The 13,552-nt window shown below is 38.3% G+C and overlaps 1 protein-coding gene across 3 annotated transcripts in view; it reads right to left on the minus strand.

Moving 5' to 3' along the window:
* Positions 1-940: 940 nt before the first annotated feature.
* Positions 941-13,552, minus strand: part of CLOCK (clock circadian regulator) — a 38,931-nt gene continuing 26,319 nt past the window's right edge. For 2 of the 3 annotated variants that reach the window (XM_080385399.1, XM_080385401.1), the window contains 5 exons: positions 12,449-12,607; positions 10,700-10,906; positions 9,237-9,445; positions 8,675-8,939; positions 941-6,608 (listed from right to left, as the gene is read on the minus strand). In XM_080385399.1, the coding sequence (XP_080241525.1) occupies positions 6,429-6,608; positions 8,675-8,939; positions 9,237-9,445; positions 10,700-10,906; positions 12,449-12,607 (1,020 nt within the window). In that variant the 3' untranslated portion in view covers positions 941-6,428. The remainder of the gene's footprint in view (positions 6,609-8,674; positions 8,940-9,236; positions 9,446-10,699; positions 10,907-12,448; positions 12,608-13,552) is intronic. The other variant, XM_080385400.1, reaches the window with a different exon arrangement.

Consider the following 13,552-nt stretch of genomic DNA (forward strand, 5'->3'; position numbering starts at 1 on the left):
ACTTCATGTTACCCTTGAACAGCTGAAATCTTCTGGAATTTATATCACTAATGCCTGAGACTTGGAAGTGCAACTAACCTTTGGATCGCTAATCTTTACAAGCGATTTACAGTTGCATTCTCTGTAAGCATGATTTTTGTTTTTCACTGTGCACGACAGCAAAATGCCATTGAACAGCATGGCAGGTGAGGCAGCAGTTATAATCACAGCTCTTCTTCTTGATAAGTTTATGGAAAAATGTATTGATATTTCCAAAGTTCAATTTTAAGAAAACTGATAATCTTGCCTGATACATGCTATTGGTCTTATTATGGGTGGGTGTTGACAGTTTTTCACTACAACTGCAGCACTTCTATAGCTGATCTTGTTTTGACTCCTGGGGCGCAGGCTTACAGCATATAGGAGCGATATAAAACTTGCCCGTGTAATTCCCAAAGGCAAAAGATCAGCACCTGCACATAGGCATCTAGTGTGGAATTACAGAAAGAACTGCAGACCGTAAAAATGGCTAAGCGTAGTTATCATTTTATCCAGGCATTCAGCTTCAAGTATGGGATTTCCTTCCCTCCCTCCCTTGAACATTTACTTCTAAGTCATTAATGTTTACGCTTTGGTTAGTGCAAAAGGGAGAAAGGGTTAGACCACCCTGATAGGTTACCTGTTACCACACAGCTCTTCAAAGCCAGGGCTGCGTGCTCTACAGGAGTTGTGCTCAACTAAATGCAAGTCTCTGCTTCCTTTTTCAGTGGCAGAGCTGACATTTCAGAACATCTCTACTCCTTTATAAATGGTGTTCTTTGACAGCTCACCCTCACCTGGGGAGGGGAGGCGAAAGCCAGAAACGGGAGAGAAGGGCGAGGCTTGATAAGCCCTCCCGTCCGTGCACACCCGATCACTGCAGTGCTGCTCCGTTGTTTGGCAAGAACAGGGACTGCACACGTGAAGGTAAAAAAGTAGTTTTAAGTTGTGCCCATTCAAACAAGTGCTGCGTGAGTAAATTCCAAGGCAGTCATGTAAATACACAAATCAGAGATCTCTAGCCCTTAGAGTGGGGCATCGATTTATAGCGATACAGAGAGAAGACAAAAAAAAAATACATTATGCGTTTTTACTGAAATCTTACAAGTCATTTGTTTGGGTAGGGGAGAGAAGATAAAATCAACATCGAGCAACTTCTCACAAGTCGGTTCTGTGGGTGGGGGAGAGAGAGTGCCTTCGTTACAGTCCTGGGAAGGGTAAGAGCGCTTCACTGTGAAACTTGGGATGAAACTGACATCAAGCAACTCAGAAAAAAACCTTCTAGAACCTTAGAAGCTACAAAAAGCAAAATTTTAAATGAGTTACATTTATTCAGTTAAAAAATTGACAGTTAGTAATGGTCACATGAACACCAGGGAACTGTATCTACATTTCCTGACGTCAATATGAGCGGCACTAGGGTTTTTCTGTTTTCTTTTATGTATACAAATCTAACGCCAGTTAAAAAAAATACAAAACAAAATTGAAACCCAAGACACTGTGAAATCAACACTGCTTAAAAACTCAAAATTCAATCTGATATATTTGAAAATAAATAATTTTTACCATTCTCATTAAAAAAAGACAACTCGCCAACTGCTTTCAAAGCAGTAACATCTTTAAGACCATTCCTGAAAGTGTTTCAAAAATAATTACCCTTTGATTGTCTATTAATGCAGCATCTCTCAGTCTTAGCTGGGGTCTCTATATTAGGCCATACAGTATTTTGTTCAGACACAGTGTTTTGTGGTTTTTCCCCCCTCCCTCCTGTTTATTTAGGTTCAATTTCTTTGAATATAGCATATCACACTGGACAAAATTCATGCAGATGACATAGCAGCATGAAGCATAGCAGAGCTTAAAATCACCTGTTGAAAAAAAAAAAAAAAAAAGAAGACAAGGAATGTAGTGTTAAAAATCATGATAGTGAAAAAGCAACTATCCAGTCTCGTGAACAACCAAGACAATCTCAAATGTTCTCTCACAGTTGTCTCATCTACTATAATTTGTTTAAATATGTCTTTTTTAATCCAAATTCACTTCATTCTCTTCAACCTTTTCCACCAGGGATAAGTAAAAAAATAAAAGGTTAATTATTAAAACTAGTCTCTTTTTCCCTTTTAATCAAAATAACCATTTTCCAGCCCTCTGACTGTACATCTAATTTTAGTAACGATTTCAAATAGAGAAACTTACGAATCTGACATGTTTGACATCTCCTGATGCCACATCTAAAACACTCATATTAACAATACCTGGGTTAAATCTCTGAAAATATAAATGGTTCTTCAATCGATTTCAACAGTTGAAAAAGGCCACATCTTTAAACCTTCAGAACATTTTCACACAGATGATAATCCTAAGGAACACTTAGAATTACTGAGCAGGCAACTGAGCCTCCAGATGATTCTCTCTCATAGGCAACTGTGCAACCTAAAAAGTCTCCTTCCAAGGAAGCTATCATCATTAATCCCTTCCCCTGGCCATATAAAACACAAAGCCAACTGGTTTTAGAAGCCTTTTTAATCTTGCACTTTGAGCCTCAAAGGATCACCATATTAAAGAAACATTTTCCAGAAATGTCTCTCTTGACAGTTTTATGCATCATGTTATCCCTTGACACCCTCCCACTTTTTAACAGTTTCACTGACTAAAGAAATAATCTGTTTTTCAAATAGTCTTTTCAGTAAAGTGCTTGTTATTACTCAAAAAAAAAAAAAAAAAAAAAAAGAGAAAGTGCTATTTGAATCTTAAAGAGGATTTCTCTTCCTGTGAAAAACTGCCTGATATAGCTTTATTTTATTCATTTTTACATAAAGCTGAAATGAAACCTACCTCTTGTAAGGATACTGGGTTACTAATTTTGGTGTTTGGCAGTAGGCAAGATGCCCACAGAAGGTGGTGACACACTGGAACCGTAGTGCAGAAGGTAAACCTTCTAGATGAAATGGAAGGCATATGGAGAGCTCCTACTAGAATCCTTTCATATTTATATACAAATATAATATATATTAAATATAATATAAAAATAGCTATATTCTTTTTCTCTGAAGTTATCCTAGAAGCTTTTCTTCAAACCCTCACCCATCACAGGCAAACCATGTCTGTTTCCCAAACTCCATGCAACTATGCCGTCTCTTTCACTGTATTGCCCATCACCAGCCCATTTCTTCATAACGCAGTCCTCTCCTTAACAGACTCCTTCCCTTCTGTCAGAGCCATTCCGTAACGTTTATCCTCCAGAACCTGCAGCATCACAGCATCCGTTACCGTGCTATGTATTAGGATGTTGCAAGTAGGTCTATGACTGTAGTAAATGAGTCGGGCAGAAGCAAAAGGCTGATTAAGAAAGAGGCGATAGCCTGGTCCTCTTCCCACTAAAAATCAAAGACAGTTCAGCAACTGATTCAGCAGCAGGGGAAGCTGCAGACCCTTTAAATATACGCTTTTTAGTCACTAGCTGTGAAACAAAGCATCTGCATACTTGCACAGAATCTGGACCAAGACTCGCTTTTGTAAAAAGTCTGCCTGATTCGCAGCAGGAACTTTTCAAATGTGTGCTATGTTTTTCCAGTTTTTTTTAAATTTTTCCATCTTTATACTTTTTCTACTAGCTGGTAGTTCTGTAATCGAATGACCTCCCTCTGAGGTTAGTTACAAAAAGCTTCTTGATCAAAGCATACATCTCTATAGTTCTCTTTCAGTAGCCATTGCTATTGTCATCATCTAATTTCTCTCTCACCTGGGTTAGCCTTTTTTACCGACAGACCTATAGCAGCGCACCAGAGCATTTGGGAAGGGGGAAAGGGGAAGAGAAGTTTAAACGAAGCTTTATAAAAAAAGCTGCCTCATGAACGTCTGGCTGGTATCTCTATTCTTTTGTAATTCTCAGTAGAATAGTTTAATAAACCTATTTTACCACTATTCAATAGTTCTAACAACACTATTAAAGCTCTCCCAGTTTTCTTTTTTAGTGCTATATTATTATTGTAATAGGTTAAAAATTTGTTTTAACCTATTTTCCATTAAGCAAAAGCACTGATAGCACAGACCTCCAGTCAACGCAGCTTAATTCAGAAACAGGTGGAATGGCATGGTAGGGACAGTGGAGCAAGGCAGGATTTCTCTAGACAGAACTTTACAGAAACAGGTTTCTGACAATTATTCTAGCCCAGAGAATGCCAGAAATCCCTTTAAAGAAAGGGAAGCGTTCCTTGCTATGTTTGGTATTGGCATCTGTTCCTTGCTCCAGGTTGCAAGAGGCTTCTTGGAGCAGAAAGCAATCTGATTCTCTTTGGTACTATGTTTTGCACGCTCTCCTTCCTTGTTCACCACTGTGCTTTCTGGCGCCAAACTCGCTTTGTAACTGGGGAGTAACAAAGATCTAATGGCGGGACATGTGCCGAGGCAAAGGCCAGCCTCAAAACAGAACCGTGTCAAACGCTTGGCTAAACTGGTATTACCTTCCTGCAGGTTTGGTTCATCCAGTAATACAATCAAACTGTTTCATAGTACAAAACAGTCCATCACCATTTGGTTACATTCATTCAACTCTTCCTCAGAATTCAAGATTAATCCAGCTTTCTCTCTCTAGTACTAATTTTAACTGCTTTTTTAAATTATCAGATCTATCAGCATTTATTAATTTTCCTGTGAAGTTCTGGTTTCCACGAACTAGTACCATAAAAACCTACTGAACATTTACTTAAAATAGCACATCATATCTGTTGGAACTTTTTATTTTCTTTATAAAGTGAAGTTGCCTTCTGAAGTCTTAGTTCAGTGATATCGCTTAAATCAATAGCCTGGTAGTGTTAAATGCAATCATGATCTCCCCCAAAACACGCTTTAAATGCTACAAAAATTATTAGAAAACCCCCACAAAAAACAACAACAACAAAAAAATCAGCTTACTATTCCTCCTCCTGCAAAAAGAGTTCTTTACTTTTAGATTTTTTTGATCTTTTAGGAGTATTGCCTTCAAGGTCTGAGATTTCAGAGTCTCCTCTGTTTTTGGCTAGTGTTTGAGGGGGAGTACCAGTCAAAAATGTTCATGGTTATCAACTCAGACCATTATTAAAATCAACACAGTACAGAAATACCTATGAAGTAGATAGATACACAAGTTTGGCTGACAATGTACTAAGACTTCAAAAATTGAAAATGGTTACAGATTCAAGACATTGTAATTCAAGATGTTCAACATTATCACCTGAATTAAAATCAAGGCACTATGGGTTCTGTTGTTGTTGTTAAAATGACCCTGAATTAGTTCTGACTAATTTTTGAAGGAGAATAAAAAGATTCCAACATATTTTAACAAGTTACAATTCTCACCACAGAGAAAGTGGTTAAAAAGTGCCCAAAAGGTTATTAAATGTAAATATTTTTGTGCAAATTACTCCTATAACTGAAACATTCTTGAAAATTACTGTCATTTTTTTTTAAACCTTTTACATAAATATTTCCAACTATGAACTATATCAAAAGATAGCTTTGGGGAATAAAATTCCAAACCATCCACAAGAAAGCAGTGCAAATTCCTATTATTTTCAAATAAAACAATGAATTAATTATGAAATGATGGATGATATTAATGAATCTGAATGTCCTGAACCCTGATGCATGATCACCAGTTCAAACAGCTTCATCAATAATTTAACCTCGAGAAGTCAACTAACCAACACACTATACCTCATCGAACAAACCCTGACATCACAGACAAAGCACAAACAAGAGACTTGTGCCCACATTAAGGGTGAAAATAATGATGCATCATGTTGTAAACAATAGGGTAGAACAGAGGAAAACATTAGTCTGAGTATGGCGTGAGAATTTAGGGAAACATATTAAAACCTACAAATAACAGATTACATTTTCATGCATCATATAAAATATTATGCTCTTTCTCCTTTTATGCAGACATATACACAATATTTTACATCATCTGTACAACAGAGAACTGGATTTCACACAACATTTTCAAAATATTTACTGTCCCATAATCATCTGAAAAAAAATTAGATGGTTTTTGGACTATATTGTGGCATTTTTTTCTGCTAATTCAAACAATTGCTCCATGTCCATTTTAATACTTTAAAAATGTACAGGACTGATAAAAATACCAATATTTTCAGCATCTCTCTCATTTCAGTCACATTTTGAGATTTCACCTGGACAAATTAACACATGGCAGCAAATCCTTTAGAACACAGAAACCGGGGCAACTATCAAAGTTGGCCATGTCCCCATCATCATCTTGTGGCTTAACAGATTCCAGAAGTTAGAAGTAGATCTCAGCCTTGTGTGCTGGAAAGCCTTTGTACTGCTACTTCTGTAGCCTCAGTGCAACTGGTTGTGGAGCAGCCCCTTCCTGGTAGTTCTCTTCAAAAAGAGGCAGACCCCCCCCGCTATTGTGGCTGACCTTTGGAAGGATCAGTCATCTTGTCAGTTCTATGCCGCGGAAGCTGCTGCTGCTGCTGAGACTGATGCTGCTGGTGGTGGGACTGAGTGAAAGTGCTTTGTTGTAGTGGGAAAGCAGCAGAGAGGATAAGCTGCGCTGACTGATTTCCATGAAGTAACCTGGATGTCTAAAACATGGTAACAGAACAAGTTTATTTTTCCTGCTGTGCTGAGAAACACAGGCCTAGCTGCTTTTTAACTTTTCATAAGGGTTCAACCAAAATAAACTTCTGATTTGGTCATTTAAGCGGAGCAAACAATGCAAAGATTAGTTCATACTAATAAAGTTAATTAGAGCATCTGACCAATCATTAAAGCAGCTGTAACTGGGCTTCATAATTTCCCATGACAATGGGTAGGAACATATGGCAATTTGTCTCCATATCAAACCGTAAGAGCACAACAGGGCTTAAGGAATCTATTTGAACAAGTGCAGGTGGCTGTCATCGCAGTCAAATGAAAGAACGGTGCATGACTTGGCACAGATCCCATTTATCCTCCACAGCCCAAATGAACAGTCAAAGAAACCGCTGCATTTGCAGACCCGAACATCCCCTTTGAAGATTTATTACTATTGGAAATAGTAATTATTTTTAACTTCTTACAACCAAAAGATGATCGTTACTAAAGGAAAGCAACAGAAGGATGGGTACAAATGCACTTGAACGTCTCAATCCTTAAACGTGTTCTGCAGCAGAAAGTAAGTTACATCGACGGCTGCACCTGCCGAATCGGACTGTCAGAAGCACCAGTGAGCAGAGGAAGGAAAAGCACTTTTCTCCCCTTTTAAAAAGCACTGGCTTCACTTCAAATTCTAGCACTTTTAACAGTTTGTATTAAAAATACTAAACTTTTGCCTAGACCAAAACAGACCTTTGGAGGTCTTCATTTTTCACAAATCTGCTTTGTGAGAATGAAGTCAAAACTGTAACAACTTTGAAATATAGAAACAGAGACATGGACACAACCAGCCTGCTAAGCATTTATCTGACTTGTCAAGAGAGTACATTCAAATCTGTGCTCTGGTTTGAGTCAACTTGCAGCTGAAAAGCCTTTGCCTGACATACGACCGAAACTGTTATTTTCCCATGAAAGACTTTCTTCAACAAGTAAATATTTTGTCAATGACCTAGTGAAAGAAAATTTTACGCAGCCCTAAATAGAACTATGACCATTCCTTGTGCATAGAAACGTAGGTTAAGCTTCCAATTACTTACTGTATTTGTATATGTTCCACCTATGCACAGGATCCCAAATTTAGTGCAAATGGGACACTACACATAGTAAGAAATACTTGCAAAATAAGGATTTTTTAATTATGTATACTCTTAAAAAATAAATACATTGACATGCCCAGAGCAAAGAATGTTAAGATTGTGCACAAAGTACATCGTGATTGTTACATGGACTTTATCTTTCTTTGGATAAGGCAACATCAGAGACCAAATTAAGTTTTTTTTATCCATGTCTTCTTGGAGGCACTTTCTCTCTAGTGTTCCAGCTACCACTCCCTCAACAACATCACCTGCTGGGTGAGCTACGTGGCAGCGATTAAATGGAATCAACAAATGGCAAGCTATTTCCCCATCAATCCTTTCTACCTTCTGGTTCTCTTTTCTTGTTGAGATTTTCTATTTCTAAACTCCTTGGGTTTTGCCTTCCTTCTCTTTTGATCCAATCTCTCTTCTTTCTCCACTAAAACAAGGTGGTTCTCCACTCTCTCTGTTTACAAGGTTACTTGCTGCTTGGCCTCCCCTGTAGCCAAGACAGATGTTCATGCCTCACGTTACAGGGACAAGTCTTGCTCTGGGCTGCATTCTGCTTTCCAGACCAACCAATTCTGTTTGATATCATCTCTCATACCTTCTTGCACTAATATGTGAATGCAAAGAAAACACAAGCTGTTTCAAAGGGAAACATCTGTTTCTTCATCCCATGCTCAATCAAGAGCAGCAATTCAAAGGGAAGAAGACAAAGGGTAGGACAAAGCACAGAGTAAAACTGCAGGAAAGACTACTGCTCCTTTAAATTGAAAGATTTTAGAGAATGGCTACAGAATAAACTTACATGCATCAGGCTTGTTTGCAGGTTACCATTTCAAGTGCTCTGTTTTCAGATAAAGCACCCCTAGGATAAGCTAGCGACGCTGGGAGTGTCAGGGCTTATGAAAAATTTATAGAGAACGCTGCATTACCTGTAGAAACTGTTGGGGGTGCTGGGTCAGCTGTGGCTGAGCTGGTTGCTGAACTGTGGTGAGCTGCTGCTGATGGTCTTGCTGACTTTGCTGCTGCTGTTGCTGTTGTGTTATTGACAAAGTCTGTGGCTGCTGCTGTTGGGCAGCAAAAGTGGGATAAGCTGTCACCACCTGTCCCATAAACATAGTACTTGGTACCATTACTGCTCCACATGCTACTGGGGCCGTAACAAGTTTTGTTACAAGTTGCTGACCTTGAGAAAATCTGTTAATAGAAAAAGACATTTAGAGTCCCTTCAGGAAAAAAAATCAATCTAGCATCACGTGCTCTTGAGAAATGCAGCTTTTTCAGGTTCGTACTTTGCTATAACAACGTGAGTTTTGATAAGCTTGCAAACATTATTTTGGGCAAAGTTTAGTTTAACAGTTCCATCCATATACAGTTAAAACGATAAATCACATAATTTTTTAACGCTGTGTTAGTTCCTTTTGTGTATGATGTAGCTGTGTAAGCACATCATCACAGCAAGTCATCTGCTGAATACTGGTCTTGAAGATTTACCTGATTTGTCTATCCTGTGTAAAAGTGGTTACTGCTGCAGCATTCTGGTTGTTGTTCTGTGGTACACTAGAAGGAACCTGGACCACATTTCCTGTTGTGGGCTGAGAAATCACCATAGTGTTATACAAAGGCGCCGAGACTGCGTTCTGTGACTGACTGGCAAGAGAAGACTGTTGATTATGGCCACCAAGTACATTTTGTTGATTATGCTGAAAAGAAAAAATATTTTCTCAGACAGTAATTCGTAAATAGCCAGGTATTACAGCTGTCCTCCTCACTGTCATTGCCCATACTTCACAACTGTCAATGGTTTTCCATTACAAATTAATACTTAAAGTACACATGTATTCCTACTGACTGAGGATTTGGAGGTGGGACGGGCCCTTGGACATCTGAAAATCTCTTAGATTAAGCTCTTCCCCTGTTCAGGTTATTTTTTTCCCGAATTTTTCAGCTACTTGCATACTGTTTGCCCAAGATCCTATTTCCCACTCCTTTAGCATCTCTGTGCCAGACGTAAGACTAAAATGTGCACACCATGTCAATCCATTTCTTACTTGAAATTCTGCAACTAGCTTACTGCTGAGATGGTAACACTGTCCACCACTAGTCTGTCTCTTCACAATCTCAAAAAGTAACTACGGAATTTGGATAAAGGTACAGAGAAGGGTGACCCCAGAGATGGGAGGTATTAAAAAGCCTCCATACACAAAATGGTCAAACCCATTAGAAGTGTTCAGCTTGCAGAACAGGCTTCTATGGAGATACATGTGACAGAGGACTTTGAAATCACGTATGACTGACAAGATGAAAAGCGAATAGCTGCACAGTGTGTTTCCCAATATATGAGCTGGGTGGCAAGTTTAAAAAGCAAACGTAATCATATTTTGCAGAAAGTAAAGTTGTAGAACTCAGTACCAGACACTGTGGTTTTCAAGTTTACATGGACTTGCAAGAAACTGAATAAACTCAAAAGAAGAAAAAGGCTATTACATCACAGATGTCATTCCCCTACGGCATCTGACCGAAATTGCTGAGGAGTAGAAAAGCCAACTGCAGAAGCGCCAGTATACGCTTGTCCTGTTCCTATGGTTTTCTAGTTATTTGCTGTCTCGACACTGGATTTCAAGCTCACCTAGTACAAATCTCATGTTACATGTTCTGTCAACAGAAAATTCAGACATTCAAAAAAAGGCAGGCTCTAAGTTTTCTTAATACCGGTCTTTCAAAAAAGCTACTTGTTGTTAATTATTCCACATGTCTAAGTTTTAAAATAAAAACAAGATCTGAAATTACATTATCAAGAACTTAAATGCATTTCAAATGGGAACATGAAGAAATTAATATGACTCAAAGGATATTGTTAAAAAAAAATTTTGGGAGAGGGACGTTAGGAAAGCTATTGTATTTCAGCTATGGTTTTGAGCATATATTCTATCCAGCAAAGTCAATGAGAACTTTACCTGTGTTGCAGTACTCTGCAAAGGCTGTTGTTGTATCATGTGTGGAGTACTTATATGGCCTGTGTTCATCCCACTTTGAGTCTGATTACTCTGAACAACTTGACCTTGCATGTTTATTGGTGTAAGCTGCTGAACATTTGAAGAACTTCCAGAAGCAAGTTGCACAGAACTGAAGTTGAGTCCTGAAGCCGACTGCTGCAAGAACATCTTAAAAAAAACCCATAAATCTGCAAGTTAGCTTTTAAGAAAAATCTGTTAATTGTTCAAGATGTTTCAGAGAAAGTAAGCTTAATTATTTTAAATCAATGCAAGATGAAGTTTCATCTTAGTTATTACAAGTGTTTGAAAAGCGTTACATCCACCAAGAGCAAAAGGCCCAACTCCCACGTAGGGTCAGTATTCAGAGACTCTACTGTAACTGATAAAAATCAGAATCCTGATTTCTAGAGCCCTAAACGTTAAGGCTTAATATTTGTTCTTAAAAGAAAAAGTACTATTTAGAGACTAACTTGTAATGTAGTCTATGACTGTCAGAAGACAAAACATACTTGAGACCACATTTCTATTTGTAGGTTCCCCAACAGTGAAACAAATTCAAATGAAGAAAATCTCAGAACGAACAGATCCAGGCATGGCACCAAGAATGTGACCTTCCTTGGCAATCAAGAAATCATGATGATTATACTGAGCTTTCCAAAATGGTTGTAATAAATTGAATTTAGCACAAAATATTTGAGTCTTTACAGAAAGTTAGGCCCAGGACTAGAACAAGACAGGGTAATAATTTCAAATGTGCAGCACTTCGATATCTTCCCTAGTTTCCACAGTCCTGAATAAGGTCCCTCCACAGTGCACAGGGAAGAAAGCTGTGAATCTCTCCTTTTGAGGCATCTATAAGGCAGACTACTGCTGGCAGGCTTCTGCTAGACATGATAAAACACTGAAAATGGCACATGCCAGAAACTCCTACACTTCAACGAGATTTAAGCAACATACTCAATACTTCCAGGAAATATTTTTTTCTCTCTTCATTCACAATCCACAGTGAAAATATTTTGATTATTTCCTTAAGGTGTATTTTAGTTTTAGGTGGGGTTTGGTTGGTTGGTTTTGGTTTTTTAACTGGCAAAACCCAATAGGGTCATTCTTTTCCAAAGACAGCTGTTGAGAAGGGAATGACAAAATTAGAAAAAACTATACTGGTTAAAATACAGAAGTCAGGTAGTCATCTGCTAGACTGAGTAATGCATCCTCTGGACTTCTTGTCTTTCTGGCTCAGTAACTACTTCAGTATACCACGCAAAGTAGAACCACTTCACCAGGAGGGTGTGTAGGAGGACCACAGCCTGATAGTTAGGACAGTTTAAGAAACAAAAGGTATGAATTTGACACCCACAAGCTAAGAGGAAACAAATGCTTATCTTGCACATTTTGGATTAATATCCTAATGGCTGCACAACTTTGCAGGAACTAACAAGCGCTGCATCCTTTTACATTTAGGTTTGGATATAAGCTAGGCTTGAGCTGCTCAACATCGAAAAGATACACTGGGGCACTTCCAGATACATTCAGAAGCAAAATGGCAGGCACCTCAGGAACAGCAGCAGATGCAATGGATTTTAGGCACATTAGGTCCAGCTGGAGCTGACAGGGGTAGGGAGGATCACCTTGTGGAATTAAGTGCCCAAGTCTCATTTTAGATGCCTAAATCCTCTACAGATCAAACCTGTGAGAGCTACACTAACTCACCTGGAGTCCTTGACCGTGGACAATTTGAAGCTGCTCTTGAATCTTACGCAACTCCTCCTGCTGCCGATGAATATTGGCCTCTATCATCCGTGTTCTTTGCTCTAGCTGGTCCTTTAAGTGCTGCATAGCTCCTAATTGAGCTGAAAACTGAAACACAGGCTGTAGTGCAATGAATAATTAAAAGCTGAGCAGAAATAATGGTACTTTATTTACAAGCAATAAATACACTCCTCCATAGCAGCAAAGAAATCAAGCACTGCTTTTTAAACTGCTAATAACCATATTCTGAGGACAAATTCATTAGTGTGAAAATGTCACAGAACTCACATTTAATTGATGTCGCAGTTAATTGATACATCAGAACTGGGGAACTAAAAAAAAGAAAAATCCCAAAAAGAAATTCACTAGTGTTCAAATCACCAAGACTGTAAAAAAGCCTTAGTAATTTAAGTGGTCCTGTGGATGTTAAAGGTCTCTCAGGTTAAAAATTCAAATTGTACCAGTTTACCAAAAAAACTAACCCAAAGCTAAAACATATGCAAATAACTTGGGAATATTCTCAGTCACTAACTACTGGGGGCTGTGCTCACAGATAAACTGTTTACCACTTCTATTCTTCCCCAGACATCTGCTATGGGTCACAAGTCAATATAATCTTTTGATACTTATTATCCTGTATATAGGACATAGATATTTGGTTGGGCCTGATACCACTTTTCTTATTTGACAGAAGTGTTTCATAGACCAAACTGCCTTTTGTTACAGGCATGTGTGTAGGAAGTTACCAGCATAGCTGATGGACTTTCAAATTCATGTCCTAAAATATCGTCTCTTAAATTGTGTTTATGTTTCTAATGGCCAAAGCTTACAACTATATCCACACAAAACAGGGGAAAATAAAAAAATAAAGGAAAAGTGTCAAATTGGGGAATTTTCTCATTTCAAGAGAATAATGTTAAAGGTGCCACTGGCACCAAAGAATTCAATTTCTGAAAGAGAAATTAATCTTACATTCAGAACACAGAATAAAATCATTTTGGTTGGAAAAAGACCTTTAAGATCAAGTCCAACTGTTAATCCAGGACTGCCGAGTCCGTCACTACA

This window comes from Falco punctatus (assembly GCF_963210335.1).
Source record: "Falco punctatus genome assembly, chromosome: 1".
In the NCBI taxonomy this organism is placed as follows: Eukaryota; Metazoa; Chordata; class Aves; order Falconiformes; family Falconidae; genus Falco; species Falco punctatus.